We start from the raw sequence: 23,135 nt of genomic DNA, 5'->3' as shown, positions 1-23,135 counted from the left end.
GGCTTTTTATATCCCGCAGTATTTTTCTCGGCATTTGAGGGCACTAATCTAGCGCGCTGTCAACATTCTAAACCAGCGCGTTCACAGAAACCCACTGGAAAGCCGATTTAAATGGGCATTTATTTACAGCAATTGAACACTAAATTCCTTCCATTTGGCCTATAAATTAATGTAAATTAGATAAAAAAATCATGTTATATTGTGAATTATTTGTGAATAATCTTTGGACACTTAGGCTATTTAAAAATGTTAATCTTTCCTTAAGAAATGGCCTGTTGACTATCCAAGATCACAGCTTTTTTGTAATGTCCATTGAAAATCAATAGGGAACAAGATGCTAATTTCCGAGTATGAAAATGGCCATAACTTTTTTTAATACTTGAGATATGAAAGTGAATTTGGTGTCAAATTAAACTTATTGTTATGCTTTATCTGATGGGATAAATTGCAGACTTGATTTTTTAAATCTCAAAATTTTGTAACATTGCTATGATAAGGGTGCGAATATGTTGTTAAAGGTTTGAATGTGCATTACTAATGGAGATCGCTAAGTATTTTTAGTTGCTGAATGTAAATGATGTTGTTCACGGAAACATGTGAGTGTAATGCCGGATAATCTTTGAATTGTGGTGACTGACCATGAAGCATACAAGATGCGATTTGACTAAAATGGGACCAGTTCCTCCTGGCACTGAACACCATGGCCTCAACCTCATACTAGCACTTTATCTTGGCCAGGCATGGTTTCCTGGGTTTCTATGCTTGTAGAACAATTTTCCTGTGGCACATCACCTGTGGCATATAAATAAAACTTACTTACTTATTTCCAAGTCAATGAAGCAAAGTGTCTGCACCACTGCCTACCTCCAAACATTTGCAGGGTTCTAAGAGTTGTGTGTAGGCAAATCTGGTTGTGCCAACCCTAGGAGAGAGCTATGTGTGTTTAGCACATGTTTAGAGCAAGTTCTCATGCATGATTCAATTTCTAGGTCAACCGACTTGGTTGTTGGACTTTTTGCCTCCACTTGCAGGTTAAAAGTTGAGTATTAGAGGCAATTGCAGTAAAGCAATGTCAACTGCTCTGGGAATACATCTTCCAATTGTTACTTTGATTGGGAATCAGAGAATAAATGAGTAAAATAAAGAATGAATCTATTTTCTGTAAAAGATGTGTATGTGAGAGTCACTTATTCAGTGTAACCTTTGCCAATTGAAGACTGTGTTCACTAAACTGTATAACCCTGTTTATGACAAAGACTCTGAGGATTTTTCCTTGTTAAAGCAGTTTTCCCACATGTCATTAAACTTACAATATTTAATTTGAGAATATCTAATAGAAAATTATCCATGGTGTGTACGTGGAACAGTTTCCAGTCCTTACTGGACACAACATGTTTTGACACTTAACTATTGTGTTGCAGCAGTTATATTATGTTCATCACTTTATTTTCCATTGTCAAGATGATTTACCTTATTTAGGCCTCCCGAAAATTCAGAAACAAGTCCCATTCATCAACAGGCATCACCATAAGCGTAGTCACGTACTTTTGCTTACCCGTCATCTGCTGTTTTAATTGTTTTGTTACAAATCATCATGGTTTAAGAAAAAATGTAAATTTATATTGGACTTGACATTTTATGGATTGTGGAGATATAATTGTCAGAAATCATGATGTTGTTTGAAGCTCTCCATGTTCACCAATGATACATTCAACAAGCTGAAACGTTTGCTTTATTGTCTCACGACTTTGAATTTAAACATTGGAGAATAATGGAGACGTTGAGCACGGAATATGCCCTTTAGCCCAACTCGTCCTGATGACCAAGATGTTTGTCCAAGTTGGTCATATTTGCCTGTGTTTCCCCATATCCATCTAAACATTGTGCTATCAATTACCTGTCCAGATGTCTTTAAAGATTGTAATTGTAACTCTACAGCTTCCTCTAGTAGTTTGTTGCATATACCCACCACCCTCTGTGTGGAAAAAAAATGCCCTTACATCTTTTTTAAATCTTCCCTTTGCAATGTAAATCTATGTCCTCTAGTTTTAGACTCCCCTGCCCTGGGAAAACGACTGTCCATCCACATTATTTGCAGCTCTCAGGATTTTCTATATCTCCATAAGTTCACCTCTCAGCCTCCCAAGCTCCAGAGGAAGAATCCCAACTTCTCCAGCTACTCCATGCAACTCATGGCCTCCAGACCCAGTCAAATACTTGTGAATCTGTTCTGCCTCTTTCCAGCTTAATAATGTCCTTCCAAGAGCTGGGTGACCAGAACTGTGTACGTACAGCATCAAAACCAATTTCACAATAGACGATAGACAATAGGTGCAGGAGTAGGCCATTCGACCCTTCGAGCCAGCACCGCCATTTACTGTGATCATGGCTGATTATCCACAATCAGTACCCTTTTCCCCATATCCCTTGACTCCGCTATCTTTCAATTGCAAGGTAGTCACAATTTACCACTGAGAACTATTTGAATTGTTACGAAATAGCAACCATTTCTCAGAAGTCTTGGTTCCCAAATCTAAAGGTAATCCCTTCTGGCAATGTGGGGTCCTTGCCTGCTGTCAGATAAAAATAAAGTTGGAGATGTTTTTTGATAGATTGTGTGGGCGTTGAAGTGTACGGCAATCAGAAATGACACATAGTTGCTTTTGTGGAAATTGGAGGAACAGCACCTCTTATTTTGCTTGGCAGCTTACATCAGCTTACAGCTCACACCCCAGAGTTATTGTATTGTATTGTATTGTATTGTATTTTAATGACCACACAGCCAGGCTGGTGGAATTTGTTATCAGTACAGCTCGGTACAGGTTCCAACATTTCATCAACATTAAACATATAGCATAGATATACATACAGACAGACGCATTACATAATACATAAGGGCCATGCTTATTCTTATTCCTCACCGTACAGAGTTTAAAAATGTTAATTGCAGTGGGAATGAAACTGTTTTTGAAGCGGTTTGTTTTGGAGGCAATTGTCCTGTAACGCCTCCCAGAGGGCAATAGCTGAAAGGCATAGTGTGCAGGGTGAGTAGGATCAGAGATGATCTTGCGGGCTCTGTGTAGTGTCCGTTTGTGATCAAGTGATTCAAGGGATGGCAGGGGTAAGCCAATAATTTTTGATGCTCTGTTGATGATGCGCTGTAATTTCTTCCGGGAGAGTGAGTCGAGACTGCCGAACCAGACTGATGGATGAAGTGAGGATGCTTTCGATGATGGCTGTATAGAAGCGGAGCATGAGATGAGACCTTACTCTGAACTTCCTGAGCTGTCTGAGATGGAAAAGTCTTTGCTGGGCTTTTCCATAGATGTGGTCTGAGTTTGTCCTCCATTTGAGGTTGTTGCTGATGTGGGTTCCAAGGAGTTTGAATGTGTCAGTGATGGAGATGGATTCACCTTTAATGAGCACAGGAGTTTTGGGGGATGGCTGGCGTCTTGGGTCGATGAGTTCTTTTGTTTTTGATGAATTGAGTAAGAGATCATGGTCTGTGCACCAGGTCACTGCTTGGTTGACCTGTGCACGGTATTCAGTTTCTTGGTTATTGGTGATGAATCCTATGATGGTTGAGTCGTCAGCGTACTTGTACAGGTTGACGGAGCTGTGGTGGGATGTGAGCTGGTTTGTGTAAAGGGAGAATAGCCAGGGTGAGAGAACACAGCCTTGGGGTGTGCCTGTACTGAGGAACAGAGGGGAGGATGTGTTATTGTTGATCCTCACCCTTTGTTGCCTGTTCCAGAGAAAGCTGTGAATCCAGTGACAGATGCATGGGTCAATGTTCATGTCCAGTAATTTATTGAACAGTTTGGCCGGGTTTATTGTATTGAATGCAGAGCTGAAATCCATGAACAGGATGCGGGCATATGTGTTTGCGGACTCCAGGTGGTTCAGAATGTGATGAGTTGCTAAGTTGACGGTGTCCTCAACTGACCTGTTGGCTCTGTATGCAAATTGGTATGGGTCCATGTGTGGGGTGGACAGTTTTCAGGTGATTGAGTATGTTGCGCTCAAATGATTTCATGACTGCCGGTGTCAAGGCAATGGGTCTGTAGTCATTGAGGCAGGAGATGGTCTTGGTCTTGGGAACCGGGATGATAATGGATTCTTTGAAGCAATTGGGTACTGAGCTTTGACAGAGGGAGGTAGTGAAGATGTTGGTAAAAACCCCAGCCAGTTCCGCAGCGAAACCCTTGCTTTCCCTCCCTCTCTCCATCCCTCCCTCTTTCCAAAATCTCTCTAACCAGTCCTACTGTCTCCAGCTACATTTTATCTTGGTTTGTTTTGTTGTTAGCTTATCCCAGTTAACAATGATCTTTCTTGAACTTCATTCCCTTTGTCTTATTTTCACACCTTACACTTCCTTATCTGTGTATCTCCCCCCTAATTTCAGTCTCAAGAAGGGTCTCGACCTGAAATGTCACCCATTCCTTCTCTCCCGAGATGCTGCCTGTCCCGCTGAGTTACTCCAGAATTTTGTGTCTCTCTTTGGTTTAAACCAGCAACTGCAGTTCCTTCCTACACATAGTTGCTTTTATTGTTTCCACAGTTTTGCTCCATCCTGTTGCTGTTATTGAACCCAAAACCAAACACACACACATCATTTAAGCCAGTTTAGAACAAACTTAAAGTCCACACTGGACCTAATTTTACTAGTCTCAACAGAATGCCTCTGAAGAAGAGTTTTAATGTAGGAGCAATACAAAAAATAGATTGAGTGCAATACGTACTCTTAATCATCATAACCCTACACCCAACTGCCAAGTAAAGAACACATTGCCATAACACAAAGTCACATACCTACCACTGCCTATATACATTTAAAGATTTTCTTCTCAAAAGTTGTTGTTACCCACCCTGGCAAAAACAAATACGTAGGGTTGTACATTATTTTCAACATTGCAAATGATCTGGCTATTGGCATTGAGAAGTAATTATGTTTCCCACCCTTTTTTTTGTACGAAAAATGAACTATGTTTTTCATAGAAGACTCTTGTTACAGTCTTAATGTTTTGAATTGTTCTGACTGATCCATTCACAAGTACAGGAATGGTACATGTCTGGATTATAAGGATCTGTCTTACTTTCCAGAAAAATGTCTCTTGTGTTTGTCCATATTCTCCTTGCCAGTTCTTTCTCGCTGCCCGTCTCTTTTCTATGTATCTGTCTCTATGTCACAGAACTGTAGAAGGAATGAAGTTATTTTTGTTCTCTGTTGTAAGTACATCCAAATCTGTGTCCTGCGTGCTTGCCTCTGCTCTGTGCCTGTGTCCTGCTGTTGTCATTTAGGAGCTGCTGATGCACTTGCCTGTTTTTATTTATTACCTAATGCTTTCATTGTCTTTCTTTAAAAAAAATTAGCATAGACAGCTTTATTTAAATATCCTCTTGTGCTGCACCTTGGTCAGAAATTATTTTTGAAGTTGTCTCATGGCATCTGCAAAAAAAAGTTTAAAGTGGAGTTGTATTAAATGCACCAGGCAAGATGCTATTTGGATCCGATCATTCTTCTGATTTCAATTATGCTGCGATTCTGTCCAGCAGTTCCCGCTATTTTCTTAAGGTTCATGCCAGTAACAATTCTACATTTTTGTTAACGGAAATAAATAATATTATGACTAGCTGTGCTGAGAATTTCACTATATTTGAACTTCTTGACACTCTTTGCAAAGCGTAGGCTACGAACTAATGATGGATATATCTCTTGGAGAGTCTTGGGGACAGATCTATATTTGCTATTCATGTCAGAGTGACATCGTTATGCTAAGAAATAACCCAGCTCCTCCAGGAATCCCCTTGCGAATAACTTGTTTTTATATGGCCATTTATGATAGGGTGCAGGTTAAAGTGAAGCACAGTGTTATATTTGAGAAAGAAATGTTAAATATATTTACGAGATTGTGGATTTTAAGAGTTTAAATGACCGTCGCAATTTAAGAGTATATCTAAAATTCAGCTAATCGGTCCCTCGAGTATCTCTAACTGTTCTCTGTCAAATAATATGGTACATTGGAAGATTTTAAATGCATTGCTTCTACCTGCAGAAATACTTTTAGGGTGAAGAGATCTCCAAAGCGAACCTCACTCTCCGAAACACCGTCACAGGTCAGTAAATGCAGATTTGAATGTATTCTAGAATTTATGTTACATTGCCATTATGGAAATGGAAGGGGAGTCGACGGAGGGTGGTGAATGTAAAAAAAGCTAATTATACACAACAAAAGGGTTCATAGAATTAGTATTCTATGTTAATTTGATATATTTAGGATTTTGAATGAGGTAATGTTTGCCCTCATTGTGGGTCTCGATCACAGACAGGAAAATCTAGACTGGAATAATATTTTCCTGAAAGCCCAAGAATAGTTAGGAAATCCATGTGTGTACCTTATTTCCCCTTTAGATGCATTAAATGTCCATCAAAGGCTATGCTTGGCTTCTGCTGGTCAACTTTTAGGCAGGCCATGTTGCTTCAGTTAGATACCAAGATTAATGTATTTACTGGTAACATTCGTGTTTTAGGATTCAACTCCACTCACTACTCCAGAAACACCACCAGTAATTGGCACGGTGGAACATGCCACTGATGAAGAGAAACTAGCCTCCTCAGGAACAAACCAGAAATGGACCTACTCTGGAATACAGTCTGAATTAGACGAAGAGAAACCTGATTATCCACAGCCCTCGGACCTTTCTGCATTCGTGAATGAGAATTCTGAGTTCGCAAATGAAAACTTTTCTTCAGCGGGTATGTTTCAAAGGCACTAACATTTATTTTATGTAATCTCAGTACACATTTTTAATTTCATTTGGATCCTAAATTTAATTATGTCGATTTGTATTCTGCATTTGATGTATTTTGTAAAATCAAATGAATACATCATCCTTTGTCCTGTGATATAATTGTATAATCTATCCCATAAAATAGATCTCCTAGTAAGTTTTTGAAAACAATATTAGCAGCCATTTGGATAGAATGCAACTGAGATGATTTAATGCGTACCAACATTTCAATTCTGAAGGCTACAAATAATGAAGATTAAGTAGTGTGTTGTGTACAGTTGTGCATACAGTGCAGTCTAATCTTTCGTCCAGAGAAGGACATTAATTGGGCAGATCTCTAGTTGGGCCTCGAAAATGGGACAAGATCCGATTCCATACGTTGTACCATTCTAAGAGCTTCTTGTGGAATGAGAGATGGATGAAACAAACAGCTCTCCGCTTCCTACCTGGAAAATTCCACCCATTATGATATTGTTGGCCCTCAATCGAACTGTCATCATTTGGGCAAATGCATCAAAACCTCAATGGCGATGTCCATTAATCTGAGAGGGAATCAAGCATCGGTCCACACAGGCAAAATAATGAATGGAGAATATTGCTTCCCTAATGCATCCAAGTTTTTATGGATAATGCACATGGAGAACAAATAGGGCAACACAGTGGCGCAGTGGTGGAGTTGCTGCCTTACAGCGCCAGGGACCCAGGTTCGATCCTGACTATGGGCGTTTTCTGGTCGGAGTTTGAACGTTCATCCTTTGACCGCGTGGGTTTCTCTGGGTGCTCCGGTTTCCACCCATTCCAAAGACATGCAGGTTTGTAGGTTAATTGGCTTCTGTAAGTTGTCCGTAGTGTGTAGGATAGAACTAGTGTCGGTGTGATTGTTGGCCAGCAGGGACTTGTTGGGCTGAAGGGCCTGTTTCCATGCTGTATCTCTAAATGTGTGCTGCAGCCAGTATGATTTTGTACATATTACTCTGCATTGAAACTGTTGCATAAAATCCCTTGTTCAGAACTTATGTGGTTTGCTCCGTTCCATGGCCTAAACTTTTTTTTTACAGTGTTGGATTATGAACAATCATTAGAAATTGAGTACATGGAAAAGCTTGGTTCATCTTCACCTGTAAGTATCACTTTCATCCAAAGTCAAACACTACGTTGTAGTACTGGATGTATTTATTATGTAACTTAAAAGTCACTTGGTATAATGATTTGAACAAAATGTTGCACATCATGATGCACAGATTTATAGTGTGTGTAAGAAGATAATATCCACTGTGCCACCATCTTAGTCCATATTTCAAGTGGCTGAATTTTCTAATGTAACCCAGTTGAATCACAGTTGAATAACTTATTATACCCAATACTGAAATCAGTATCAGTCTGTTTTTTGTTTCTTTTAGCATCATGACACAAATGCAATAAAACAGTCCATGTACTTAAAGATTGATTCTCGGAAAGGAAGTCCGATAAACTGTCCTCCTCTCAGATTATCTGTTTCAGCTACTCCTTGTTCAGGGTATGTATTCAAAATCTACCTTAAATAATGTTTTGTGGAAAATTAAATGTAGCATTGTGATGTATTCATGTTCAAACAACTGTGTCTTTTAAATTGCTTATATTAGTAGGCGGCGCGACTCTCGTCAGCAGCGGCCTCTGCAGCCCGTCTGCGTTTTTGTTATTTTTTGTTTATGTTTTTATGTAGTTTTTGTTATTTTTTGTTGGGGTGTGTGTGTGGGGGGTGGGGTGTGGGGGGGGCGTGGGAGGCAGGGGGTAACTTTTAATCTCTCCCTGCACGGGAGACCCGACCTTTTCTTTGTCGGGTCTCCGTTGTCGTTGGGGCTGCAACGAGGAGCGGCCTCCAACAGAAGAAGACCGGGGGCTCTGGTGCCGACGACTCACCTCACCGTCGCGGAGCTGGCCGAGTCCGGAGCGGGGGGAGCGGTGGTGGAGCACTGCTGCTGCTGCGGCCCGACCTCCGGAGATTCGGAGGCTGCAACTGCGGGTCTGGCGGACGGCGGCACCGGGAGCTCGCGGTCACTGGAGGGAGACCGCTTTTCAGGGCTCCCGCAACGCGACTTCTCCCGCCCGAGTTGCGGGGTCGAAGAGCTCCTGGAGCGGGGCCTTACAGCACCGCCCCGCGCGGCTTGGAATGGCCGCGGGACTCTGCGAGCGCATGCCGGGGGCTCTAACACCAAGTCCCGGTGTGCGACCTCGCACCACCCGGCGTGGCTTTAATGGCCGCGGGACAATCGCCATCGCCAGCCAGGGGCTTTGACTTTGACTCTGACATCGGGGGGGGGGGGAGGGGGGGGAGTGCAGTGGAGAGATATGTTTTTTTGGCCTTCCATCACAGCGATGTGGTGGATGTTTATGTAATTATGTTGTGTCTTGGGTCTATTTGTTTGTAATGGATAGCTGCAGAAACGTCATTTCGTTTGGACCTCAAGGGGTCCAAATGACAAATAAATTGAATTGAATTGAATTGAATTATGTTTCTCACAATTATATTTTGATTAGAGTTGAAATAACGTTTCTTGAAACAATTAAATTTAATTCCTTGTAAACATTTTTCTTTTATCATAAAGTCATTGAAGCTAAATGGTTTGAGTAATTATAAAATCTGTCAGTGTTCATTTTTTTTTCTCATTTCTAGAAACCTTGGCCCTGTCAGATATTTTTACATCTGTAAAGCTCACTGGCTAACAACTTGTTTTCCGAACAAGTTTACAAATGAGCCACTAGCATTCATATTCAAATTAAATTCAATTGTAAATTGGATTCAGTTGTAAAATCCCAACATTATTTTGAGCTGCTGGTTGACATAGTGAGCATAGAAACATAGAAAATAGGTGCAGGAGGAGGCCATTCGGCCCTTCGAGCCAGCACCGCCATTCATTGTGATCATGGCTGATCGTCCCCAATCAATAACCCGTGCCTGCCTTCTCCCCATAGCGCATGGACAACTCGGCTCATTGTTAGAGGTTGCATTGTAGTTGTTGCTGGGATCCTGAATCGGAATTGTGCATTTAATTTAAAAACAATAAAATCTTTCTTTTGTGATGGTCTTTTTTATGTGAGCGCTCAGTCCCACAAACATATATTTTACTTGTTGCTAGCATCCCCCAGCTGTTTACTCAACGTAACTAAAGATACAAAATAAATGATTCAGGCAAACAGTACAATATGGAGAATTTATAAATTAGGAACAGAAACAGTTACTTGGCCCCTTGTGGGTTCACCACCATTTAATAAGATAGTGGCTGATTAACTCCACATGCCTTCCAAACTTCAGTAGCTGTTCATTCTTTTTGCTTGTCAAGAATCTCTCCACCTACTGCCAAGTCACCTGAAAATTTATCCCCACTATTGCTGCAAGAATATTTATGTACAAATAACAAAGATTCCTTAATGTATCACGGACTAATATTAATTCTTCAATACAATTGGATTTGTCTATTAGAATTCCTGCACACTTAAATTGAATTGCCCTAACTTCGTTCATTTTGCATTTTATTGAATTATTGAAAGATCTTCCATATCTGTTGATCTTGATCTAGGTCAGCAGAGTTCTGGATTTAATTATGTGGAGAATAAATCACATGGTTCCAGGGTCCAGGAGTCATTAAAATAATAAGGCTGGAGTAAAGACATGGAAGAAAATTTAGGCAGGGCAAGTTATTAAATATTACAAAAGCGGAAGTTATGTTCTTAATGGTAATAGTGATGTAGAGTTAGAAGCTCAGCCCAATGTCTAAAATGATGCTGAATTTGCAAAAATAAAAACTTGTTGAACCTAGAGAGCGGAATAAAATTATGGAAGAAGGAATAGGATTTCTTTAGGGATTGTCTAATAATTTTGGTCCATTCAATTTTAATTGAAGGAAAATCATCCAGCACAGAGGCTGAGACAAATTTGAGCTTAGATGTGGAACTCAACCCACATGCAACAGGAGATCTCCTAGTTCATTCTGTGATTATTTATGTACAGTTGGCATCATCTGTGTAATATTATGAGCTGCGTAATTTGGAATTTAACTTTGTCCTGGGAAAGAGCAAGATTATGCTTTAAATGTAAATTATTTGAATTCCATATTTGGCCAAATTAGAGTGCTGTGATGCATTTTGCTTACTGAGAGTACATATTTACTGTCTGTTATAGATGCTCCTTTCGTTATAATCTGATTAAAAATGTTTCCTGTTATACACTTCATGAGTGTTTTGTGAATTGTTTTCCAGATCAAGTTTAGATGATGTGGAGGATAGTGTACTGTCACCTGTTCCAAATAAGCTTTCAGGAATACGATCCAGCCAAGAAGCACATTTACATTCATCTGATAAACTGAAAGATGTGGATTCCCTGAGCTCATCTTCTGCAAAGTCCGATCTGGTGGGTAGTTTTCTCAATACATCAATTTATAAAAGAATTGCTCATGCTACTGTTTCTGATTTTTGGTATCTCTGCTGAACTACTCTCATCCTATGAAAATTAGTTGCAGAATGAATAATACGTTTCCATCAGTTTCCCAATATCCTGATACAGTCAGATAGGTCTGTACCTCATAAACAAGTTTTGCTCTAATTTTGCAATACAGGAAAGTACAGCATTAATGAAGCAAATTATTTATTTTGAGAGTACAGATCAAAGTTGAGGAATAAGTGGCTTTTTTTCTTATTACCAACCTTCTTGCCTTCATATGGTGTATTTTTGTCAATTGGTCACACTTGCTTTCAGGTCTTATTTGCAATATTATTTTAGTGGAAAAGACTTTTAAGAAAACCACTGAATGGTATTTTTGACTTCATTTTGTCACACAATGATAAACTTGATAATTAAAATCAGTTGTACCTTTTTAATGCATGGCCAACCTAATGTTTTAGCTTTGGCAATCGATGGCTTAAATTGTGGATTATCATTCTATTAACATTTATTTTCATGTAAACATATACATTATTATATACATGTCTTACTCTTCCCTTTTTCGCCTCTTTTATTCTAACTTCACTTATTTTTCCTCATTATATTTTTCTGTCTACATCATGCATGAAACAATTGAACTCTCATTCTCAGATAGTTCCCTATTTACTTTTCAATCTTGAAATTAGACATAGGTTTTTTTCAGTGCTAAATTATGAAAGTGTTTTTATGAATGAGTGAACATGATAATGTCCATTTCTGGGTCCATCCCTAATATTTGGAATAGACACATCTCAACATAGTCACGCTTGCACTTAGAAACATTGAAAATAGGTGCAGGAGTAGGCCATTTGGCCCTTCGTGCCAGCACTGTCATTCAATATGATCATGACTGATCACCCAAAATCAGTACCCTGTTCCTGCTTTTCCCCCATATTCTTTGGTTCTGTTAGACCTCAAAGCTAAATCTATTTCTTGAAAACATCGAGTGAATTGACATCCACTGCCTTCTGAGGCAGAGAATTCCACAGATTCACAACTTTCTGGGTGAAAAAGATTTTCCCCATCTCAGTCCTAAATGGCCTACCCCTTATTCTTAAACTGTGACCACTAGTTCTGGACTCCCCCAACATGGGGAACATTTTTCCTGCATTACACTTGTGATGTGATGTTTGACATCAGTCACACATTAACCTATGTCAGTTCCTGTGGAACACTCTTTTGGAGTATTGTCAGGCAAATTAGTCTCAGGCAACAGAAAATCTAAAACAAAACACCTAGAGGCAGGAAGTCTAAAATAAAAACAATTAGGTACCCAAGAGCATAGTCTACTCCAGCCAGGGCGAGTAGGAACAGGAATAGTTCATGTACCTCAAGCATTCAACCAGACCACCAAAGGCCGGCACAGTAGTGCAGCTGGTAGAGCTGCTGCCTCACAGTGCCAGAAACCCGGGCTCAAACCCTGACCACGATTGCTGTCTGTGTGGAGTTTGCACGTTCTTCATGTGACTGCATGGGTTTTTTACAGTTGCTACAGTTTCTTCCCATATCCCAAAGACATGCGGGTTTGTAGGTTAATTGGCCTCTGTAAATTGCCGCCAGTCTCAAGGGAGTGGATGCATAAATGAGACAACAGTGTGAGATAAATGAGATAATTAGTGTGAGCAGGTGATCAATGGTCGGCGTGGACTCAGTGGGCCAAAGGGCCTGTTGACATGCTATGTCTCTAAACTAAACAACCCAGAAAATATTGGAAACCCCCAGCCCATCAGTCCACATCTGTGGGAAAAGATACAGCGTTAATGTTTCAAGTCATATAATTGAGTACAACATTTTCTGTTTTTAAATTAGTCCCAGGAGCCAACAGTGTTGGGTACTGTAGACTTAATAGTTATGCATGGCCCTTTGCTGAATTAGAAACCCGCTAATGCAAGTTCAGCAACTTTCTTTCATCTTTCTGAATTCCTGCACTTCCGATGTCCATGATAGTTCAATGTTGTTTAAATGATCACATTGAGTGTCATGCAGGGGCCACTTTTAGCGTGTGTAAAGTATTTTGTCTCAGACAAAGTTATTGCAGGAAACACAGAGAGGCAACAATACTTTGAAATAGATGCTGTAGCTTTTATTCACTATTGTTAAACACATGGTGGTATTGATTGTTTCCCTGGAAACAACACAGGGTGGTGAGTAATATTTAGAGATTGGCACTCACCACCATTCAGAACTAAAACAAATTTATTTCTGACAAGGTTTTCCAAAAACATACTTTTCAAGCAATTGCCTTGGAATTCATCCCAGGCCAATCAGGACTTGGAAACCATCTAGATGTTCAAAATCAATTGTTAGTAGAATGTGTGCATTTTGAATGACCTACTGAGGTTCATTTTTTAATCAATGTTTCATTTCTGCTTTTAACTTTAGAATTAAGAAATATCATTGCAGAAATCAGACTTAGAAATTTACTTTAAAAGACTGATTGGTCTTGATAATAACTTCTGAAGGCTTTTTTTTTGTATCCCAACTTCAAGGAAGTGTAATTTATTACTTTAATTACCAGTCACCCAAGATAAAGTATGTTTTAGGATTAGGTTGCAAAAAATGCCTTGTTCCTGAAACATTGCACCTTGCCACCCTTCTGCACAGACAACTCCTGAGGAACCAATTGCCTCTGCAGATGCCTTGTTAAGTAGGATTATAGGACACACAGAAGTAGATGAGCTTGACTATCTGCAGCCTGACACAGCTGAGAAAAACCCTACGGCGTTTGCGAGCAAGTTACAGGTTTGTACAGAAAATCATTTCATGATTAATCATCTCTATTTGTGTTTGCATTCATTTTCATATCTATTTCTGTTTATTCGCCAACACTTGATCACGGTCAAAGTCTTACGCTATTTTTTTTTTCCAATACTGCTTTTCTACGGATTGTTCCCGTTCAATTCAATGGCAGGAAGAGCTAGTGTATGCAGCCATGAGGATAGAAGCACTGAAGCTAGCCAAACAGATTTCCAACTCTCCCGGCAGCTCCTTAGATTATGAGGTATCGCATAATGCCTGGAGTGTTATATTTGTAGTGCACTGGCTAGTATGTGAACTAATTTAGTCAAAGCGTCATACTGTTTCAAGCATGTCCTAGTTATTTTATCTATTTTCCAACTAAGCCCCTTCCATAGATGTCATTTATCTACTGATTATATGCGTTACCTTCTTGATTGCATGTTCGCATATGGTGTTATTCTGTTATTCCCTCTTTTGGTTTTAGCGTGATATTTTCCTCATGTTCTCCACCACAGGAAATGGACTGTGACTTTGTTCATTAAATAAATTCAAGTAGCAAATTCAGCACTGTACTTAGCAGGCTGGATTTGGCCGAAACCTCCTTGTGGCTTCCACTAATTTGAACAGTGGTAGGATAAACACCTTATCAAATTCTAGGTAGAAATGGTTGGTTTCAAAATAATATGGAATGGGCGACACAGTGACACAGCTGGTAAGGCTGTTGGCTCATTGGAGACCTGGGTTCGATCCTGACCTTGTGTGTTGTCTGTGCAGAGTTTGCAGGTTTTCCCTGTGACTGCGTGGGTTTCCTCCCAGGTTTTCTGGTCTCTGCCCATGTCCCAAAGATGTTGAGGTTGGGAGGTTAATTGGCCACTGTAAATTGATCTTGGCACGTTCGTGAGTGGTAGAAATTGGGGACAGTAGATGAGCACATAAGGGGAATAAAAATAGGGGATTCATGTAAGATTAGTATAAATGGGTGCTTGAAGGTCAGCATGGATATGATGGGCTGAAGGACCTGTTTCCATATGGTTTTTTCTTTATGCTTCAATGAAGTTACATAGATAATTCAACAAATCCATTGTAATGAACATTATAATTTCAATGCATTAATGGATTCCCAAACTTAATTCAGTAAATGGGAACATTTATAGTTATAAAAGTTTTATCAGATATTTTGCTCATATTTTCCCATGTCCACCGTAGTGTTTATGTGTTGTGATTTCAATAAGCAAAATTAAATAAGGACAGATAAGTTCCCAGTTTGTCATAAAAATGTGACTCATGCTTGGTTTGAAATGCAATATAACATATAATTCATTGCACGTTATGGATTCTTACTAAAATTATCTGCAAGCATCCCTTTCCAGCAAGACAGCATCCTTCTTATAACACGGGGCCCAGAACTAATCACAATACTCTAAATGTGGCTACACCAACATCTTATACAACTGCAAGACAACATCCAAACCACTATATCAATACTCTGGCTGATGAAGGCCATATTCATTTTTCTCACAGTTAATATTATATTCATTTTTGACTATTTATACCCAGAAATGCAACTCTTCAGTTTTTACTACACTTTTTCCTGTGTCAGACTCTCACACAATGTGATTAAACAAGTAAATTACTGGAGAGAATGCTTATTTCATGGAATGAAAAAGGCAGTGAAATAGCCTAGAATTTACAGTCCACACCAAAGCTGTAGCATAGACATTGAAGAAAACCCTTCAAAGGACCAAGTGAGAAGCTATCCTTTTCCAATGCTTGCTGTTGCCAAACTGTAATTCAACAGGATATTTGATAATTAAAAAATGTAATACCATTAAACTCCTTGGAAAACCAATCACATATATGAAAACCATCTCACTCCATATCAGGAAGCAACAAGCATAATTAGTAACTAACAAATTGCACTTTACTAGGTAAAGACCAGAATCATCATGTAACGTATAAAACTCTGATCTTGGGTGTGTGTGTGTGGGTGTGTGTTTTCATATGTGATTCACATCTCCGCAAAAACCCGACGCAGTAACAGTGAAATTTTTACATATTCCTGTAGAGATTTACTTCATGATTTCAAAAATCCCCTCATCTGAAAATGTGATTCATTATTTCCCGAGTTTTTTACTAAAATTGTTCACCAATCTGACATATTTAAAAAATCTGCTACCTTGAAAACCCGATGCTGTAACGGTGAAATGTTTACATATTCCTGTAGAGATTTAGCTCATGATTTCAAAAATCCCCTCATCTGAAAATTAGATTCTTTATTTCCAGTTTTGTTACTAAAATTGTTCACCAATCTGACATCTTTTAAAAATGTAACTGCTGAAGCAAGCGGCGCAGAGTTTTCAACGCTCAGCCTGCTGGGCACTGTTTTCCAGGAGTGGGGTCACCACCCTCCCCCCCCCACCCCCTCCACTCCCACTCCCCCTTTACATTCTCTCCCACCTCCCTCTCTCCCTCACCCCTCCCCTCCACCCCCCCTCTCCCCTCTCTCCCTCTCCACCCTCTCCAGCCCTCCTCCTCTCCCCCCGCTCCAACCTCTCTCTCCCTCTACCCTCTCTCCCCCTCTCTCCTCTCCTCCTCCTCCCCCCCCCTCCTCTCTCCCCCTCCTCTCCCCCTCCTCTCTCCTCCCCCTCTCCTCTCTCCCTCCTCTCTCCCCTTCTCTCTCCCTCCCCCCCTCTCTACCCCCCTCTCTCCGCCCCTCTCTCTCCTCCTCCCCCTCCCCCCCTCTCTCCACCCCTCTCCCCTCTCCCCCCTCCCCCCCCCTCTCTCCCCCCTCCTCTCTCTCTCCCACCTCCTCTTTGTCCCCCTCCCCCCCTCCTCTCCCCACCCCCCTTCCCCTCTCCGCTCCCCCTCCCCCCCCCCTCCCCCATTCTCTCCCCCCCCCCCCTCTCCCCCTCTCCCCCCCCCTCCCTCTCCCTCCCCCCCCCCCCCCCCTTCTCCCCTCCCCTCCTCTCCTCCCCTCTCCCCCCCCCTCCCCTCCCCTGTGTGTGTGGGGGTGGATAGTGTGTGTGTGACGCTGGAGCCCCCCCAGCCCGCACAACCGTGCTTTGAAGGGACGGGACCCAACGGGTTCACCTTGGTCTATGAAATATAAAATGAAACTAAATTAAAATTCCTTGCATTTTGAAATAAACACATAAAAATCACAAAAAAATTACCTTTTAAGTTTGAAAAGCATTAACTATAATTTTTTGCTCTGTCAAAAATTTACCTAAACCTCTGGTAAGCATAACATTATTTGGATGTTTTATAGCATATTTATAAGTACCAGAAGTTTATGGCAGTCCTGTTTATTGCTGTAATAAAGAAAGTTGCAGAGGAGGTCCAATTCTATGAAAGTGGCCCTGTGCTTTTTACATTAAATAACGGGTTGCAGAAATACTGAAGCAGCTTCATGTGATAATGTGAGTAACAGCCAATAGTTCCACCTTTGTTGTGATTGCAGAATCTGAATCAGTAACCTATGGCGCTAGTACCCAATTTCTGGGAATTTACGAGCTCAGTGAACAATAGGCAGATGATTGCCAGGAACTTTGATATATAAGTGATGTTTGTGTGCAATAAATGTTTATCTGCTGGTAGGAAAATGTATCCAGAATTGTTCAACAATATCAGATGGGAAAGGTTGCAAACCTGCTGGGGGCTCCTCATTAATATTTTTCTTTTCTTTTAATATTCTGGAAATAAAATTAAAAATGAGGCTCCGTTAAGGAGTCCAGAAATGACTGGTTTGTTATTAAATGACTAGGTAAGAGGGGAGTATGAGTGCCAGGGCAGTTTGCTGTTCTGGATGTCAGATGTGGGAGATCAAGGAATCTGACGGCCTTACAGACGTCCACATCTGCGCCAGGTGCATCGAGATGGGGCTCCTAAGGGACCGTATTGGGAACCTGGAGCAGCAGCTCGATGACCTCCGTCTAGTCAGGGAAAGTGAGGAGGTCATAGAGAGTAGTTATAGGGAGGTGGTCATTCCAAAACCACGGGAGACAGACATGTGGGTCACGCTTAGGAAGGGCAAGGGGCAGAGGCAGGGACGAGTGAGTACCCCAGTGTCTGTACACCTTGAAAATAAGTACTGCTGTTTGAGTACGGTTGGGGAGGACAGCCTGCCCGGGGGTAGCGACAGCGGCCGGGCCTCCGGCACAGAGACCGGCCCTGTTGCTCAGAAAGGTAGGGAAAAAAAAGAGGAGGGCAATAGTGATTGGGGACTCTATAGTTAGGGGGTCGGATAGGCAATTCTGTGGACGCAGTCGGGAGACCCGGATGGTAGTCTGCCTCCCTGGTGCCAGGTTCTCGGATGTGTCTCAACACGTCCAAGATATCCTGAAATCAGAGGGAGAGGAGCCTGAGGTCGTGGTACATATAGGTACCAATGACATAGGTAAAAAAAGAGAAGAGGTCCTGAAGGGAGAATTTAGGGAGTTGGGAGGAGAGTTAAGGAAAAGGACCAAAAAAGTAACAATCTCAGGATTACTGCCTGTGCCACGCGACAGTGAGAGTAGGAATGGAGCGAGCTGGAGGACAAATGCGTGGCTGAAGGACTGGTGCAGTGGGCAGGGATTCAAGTTTCTAGATCATTGGGACCTCTTTTGGGGAAGGTATGACTTGTACAGAAAGGATGGGTTGCACTTGAACCCGAAGGGGACCAATATCCTGGCGGGGAGATTTGCAAAGGCTACTGGGGAGACTTTAAACTAGAATGGTTGGGTGGAGGGACTCATGTGGAGAAAGCTAGTGGACAGAGTGTGAGGCAGGAGGCAGAGAAGGGAAGCACTTGGACCCAAAATCTAGGGGAGAAAGAAGAAAAAGTAAAATAAACAGAGAATAAGAGGCGGTGGGTTTCTTAAATGTGTATATTTTAATGCTAGGAGCATTGTAAGAAAGGTGGATGAGCTTAGAGCCTGGATTGATACCTGGAAGTATGATGTTGTGGCGATCAGTGAAACATGGTTGCAGGAGGGCTGTGATTGGAAACTAAATATTCCAGGATTTCGTTGCTTCAGGTGTGATAGAATTGGAGGGGCAAGAGGTGGAGGTGTTGCATTGCTTGTCAGGGAAGATATTACAGCAGTGCTTTGGCAGGATAGATTGGAGGGCTCGTCTAGGGAGGCTATTTGGGTGGAACTGAGAAGTGGGAAAGGTGTAGCAACACTTATAGGGGTGTATTATAGACCGCCAAATGGGGAGCGAGAATTGGAAGAGCAAATATGTAAGGAGATAGCAGATATTAGTAGTAAGCACAAGGTAGTGATTGTGGGAGATTTCAATTTTCCACACATAGACTGGGAAACACATTCTGTAAATGGGCTGGATGGTTTGGAGTTTGTAAAATGTGTGCAGGATAGTTTTTTGCAGCAATACATAGAGGTACCTACTAGAGAAGGGGCAGTGCTGGACCTCCTGTTAGGAAATGAGACGGGACAGGTGGCGGAGGTTTGCGTTGGGGAGCACTTCGGGTCCAGTGATCACAATACCATTAGTTTCAATATAATTATGAGAGGGTCAGAACTGGATCTAGGGTTGAGATTTTTGATTGGAGAAAGGCTAACTTTGATGAGATGCGAAAGGATTTAAAAGGAGTGAATTGGGACATTTTGTTTTATGGGAAGGATGTAGAAGAGAAATGGAGGACATTTAAAGGGGAAATTTTAAAAGTACAGAATCTTTATGTCGCTGTTCGGTTGAAAGGAAATAGTAAAAATTGGAAAGAGCCATGGTTTTCAAGGGAAATTGGACACGGTTCAGAAAAAGAGATAGATCTACAATAGTTATAGGCAGCATGGAGTGAATGAGGTGCTAGAGGAGTATAAGGAATGTAAAAAGAATCTTAAGAAAGAAATTAGAAAAGCTAAAAGAAGATATGAGGTTGCTTTGGCAAGTAAGGTGAAAGTAAATCCAAATGGTTTCTACAGCTATATTAATAGCAAAAGGATAACGAGGGATAAAATTGGTCCATTGGAGAGACAGAGTGGACAGCTATCTGCAGAGCCAAAAGAGATGGGGGAGATATTGAGCAATTTCTTTTCTTCGGTGTTCACCAAGGAGAAGGATATTGAATTATGTGAGATAAGGGAAACAAGTAGAGTAGCGATGGATACTATGAGATTCAAAGAAAAAGTACTGACACTTTTGAAAAATATAAAAGTGGATAAGTCTCCAGGTCCGGACAGGATATTCCCTAGGACATTGAGGCAAGTTAGTGTAGAAATAGCAGGGGCTATGACAGAAATATTTCAAATGTCATTCGAAATGGGAATAGTGCCCGAGGATTGGCGTACTGCGCATATTGTTCCATTGTTTAAAAAGGGTTCTAAGAGTAAACCTAGCAATTATAGGCCTGTTAGTTTGACTTCAGTGGTGGGCAAATTAATGGAAAAAATACTTAGAGATAATATATATAAGCATCTGGATAAACAGGGTCTGATTAGGAACAGTCAACATGGATTTGTGTCTGGAAGGTCATGTTTGACTAATCTTCTTGAATTTTTTGCAGAGGTTAATAGTGAAATTGATGAGGGTAAAGCAGTGGATGTTGTCTATATGGACTTTAGTAAGGCCTTTGACAAGGTTACTCATGGAAGGTTGGTTAAGAAGGTTCAATTGTTGGGTATAAATGCAGGAGTAGCAAGATGGATTCAACAGTGGCTGAATGGGAGACGCCAGAGAGTAATGGTGGATGGCTGTTTGTCAGGTTGGAGGCAGGTGACTAGTGGGGTGCCTCAGGGATCTGTGTTGGGTCCACTGCTGTTTGTCATGTACATCAATGATCTGGATGAAGGTGTGGTAAATTGGATTAGTAAGTATGCAGATGATACTAAGATAGGTGGTGTTGTGGATAATGAAGTAGATTTCCAAAGTCTACAGAGAGATTTAGGCCATTTGGAAGAATGGGCTGAAAGATGGCAGATGGAGTTTAATGCTGATAAGTGTGAGGTGCTACATCTTGGCAGGACAAATCAAAATAGGACGTACATGGTAAATGGTAGCGAATTAAGGAATGCAGTTGAACAGAGGGATCTAGGAATAACTGTGCATAGTTCCCTGAAGGTGGAATCTCATGTAGATAGGGTGGTAAAGAGAGCTTTTGGTATGCTTGCCTTTATAAATCAGAGCATTGAGTATAGAAGTTGGGATGTAATGTTAAAATTGTACAAGTGAGTCCAATTCTGGAGTATGGTGTACAATTTACAATTTTGGTCGCCCAATTATAGGAAGGATGTCAACAAAATAGAGAGAGTACAGAGGAGATTTACTAGAATGTTGCCTGGGTTTCAGCAACTAAGTTACAGAGAAAGGTTGAATAAGTTAGGTCTTTATTCTCTGGAATGCAGAAGATTAAGGGGGGACGATAGAGGTCTTTAAAATGATGAGAGGGATAGACAGAGCTGATGTGGACAAGCTTTTCCCTTTGAGAGTAGGGAAGATTCACACAAGAGGACATGACTTCAGAATTAAGGGACAGATGTTTAGGGGTAACATGAGGGGGAACTTCTTTACTCAGAGAGTGGTAGCTGTGTGGAATGAGCTTCCAGTGGAAGTGGTGGAGGCAGGTTCGATTTTATCATTTAAAAATAAATTGGATAGGTATATGGATGGGAAAGGAATGGAGGGTTATGGTCTGAGTGCAGGTAGATGGGACGAGTCGAAAATAATTGTTCAGCACGGGCTTGTAGGGCCGAGATGGCCTGTTTCCGTGCTGTAATTATTATATGGTTATATGGTTATATTTGTTGTCTGTTGTGTAGATGGCAATTGCAGTGCTAATCTAGTTTATTCAGAAATGGAATCCTTTTTTAAAATCAGCAACCTTACAATCTTCTATGAATTGGTTCACAGAAGGTCTGTGTCAGACATTGCCCATGTTCCAAGAGCCATAAATACTGGGCATCACAGACAGATTAATTTCTGCTGCTCAACTCGAGTCCAGCAGAGGCACAACATTCCAGATCTGAAAGTAAGTTCAGAACTTCAGTGCTTGCCTCAGAATGCACAGAAGATCTGGATGCATGATCTGATTTCATGGAATTAGCCTTAATTGAGGGAGAGGAAGTCTGTGTTATGCCTGAGGAAGCTATGCAAAGGGAAACAGTGTTTCAAGTGTGGAGAAAAGCAACCTCATCACAAGGTGGGTCAACTTGGAAAGTGGGCAAAGGAATGGCAGATCGAGTTTAACACAGATACAGTAAGTGCAAACATAGAAACATAGAAACATGGAAATTAGGTGCAGGAGTAGGCCATTCGGCCCTTCGAGCCTGCACCGCCATTCAATATGATCATGGCTGATCATCCAACTCAGTATCCCGTACCTGCCTTCTCTCCATACCCTCTGATCCCCTTAGCCACAAGGGTCACATCTAACTCCCTCTTAAATATAGTCAATGAACTGGCCTCAACTACCCGCTGTGGCAGAGAGTTCCAGAGATTCACCACTCTCTGTGTGAAAAAAAATGCATCTTGCAAAGAGATGCATCTTGCCTTTGTTGGGCAGGGCACTGAGTACAAGAGTTGGGACATCATGTTTCAGCTGTATAAGACATTGATGAGACCGCACTTTGATTATTGTGTGCATTAGGGTTCAGGTTATGTTAAGAAAGATATAATTAAGCTCATGAGAGTGCATAAGATATCACTGGACTTGAGGGCTTGTATTTTAAGAAAAGACTGCATAGGCTGGGACTGTTTTCCCTGAAATTGAGGCTGAGTTGACCATTTGGAGGTTTATAAAATCATGAGAGGCATAACTAAGGGTAGGGGAATCTGAAAAGAGGAAACAAAAGTTTATGGTGAGGGGGGATAGGGATTAAAATGGAGCCTGTGGCATTGGTTTTTCACATGTGCTGGTGTGCATATGGAACGAGCTGGAAATTTTTTTTTTCATGTGAGAAGTAATGCTAAATTATCTCCAAGTAAATTCTTTGAAATTTGGTGGAACCCAAACAGCATTGAGAATAAAGATATCCCTCAGCTACTTGTGAAATTCTCTAACTGAAGAATGTGGATCTTCATAATAGGTTGCATGGTGTAATGTCCTTTCCAAGCAGAATGTAAGACTTGCTCAACCTGTACAGTTTTCATTTTCATTCCATTTGAGTACACCAACCACTCCCCGAGTTGTAATGCAGGCAGAAGAGAT

The 23,135-nt window shown here is 41.1% G+C and overlaps 1 protein-coding gene across 1 annotated transcript in view; it reads left to right on the top strand.

Moving 5' to 3' along the window:
- Positions 1–23,135, top strand: part of LOC129704006 (uncharacterized) — a 234,455-nt gene that overhangs the window by 187,648 nt on the left and 23,672 nt on the right. The window contains exons 19-25 of the mRNA XM_055646803.1: positions 6,057–6,117; positions 6,532–6,757; positions 7,851–7,912; positions 8,193–8,308; positions 11,029–11,179; positions 13,853–13,990; positions 14,160–14,249. Coding sequence (XP_055502778.1) covers positions 6,057–6,117; positions 6,532–6,757; positions 7,851–7,912; positions 8,193–8,308; positions 11,029–11,179; positions 13,853–13,990; positions 14,160–14,249 — 844 coding nt within the window. The remainder of the gene's footprint in view (positions 1–6,056; positions 6,118–6,531; positions 6,758–7,850; positions 7,913–8,192; positions 8,309–11,028; positions 11,180–13,852; positions 13,991–14,159; positions 14,250–23,135) is intronic.

This window comes from Leucoraja erinacea, chromosome 15 (assembly GCF_028641065.1).
Source record: "Leucoraja erinacea ecotype New England chromosome 15, Leri_hhj_1, whole genome shotgun sequence".
Taxonomy (NCBI): Eukaryota; Metazoa; Chordata; class Chondrichthyes; order Rajiformes; family Rajidae; genus Leucoraja; species Leucoraja erinaceus.
Note: the sequence above shows the minus strand (reverse complement) of the source record. Positions and strands in the feature narration are given on the sequence as shown.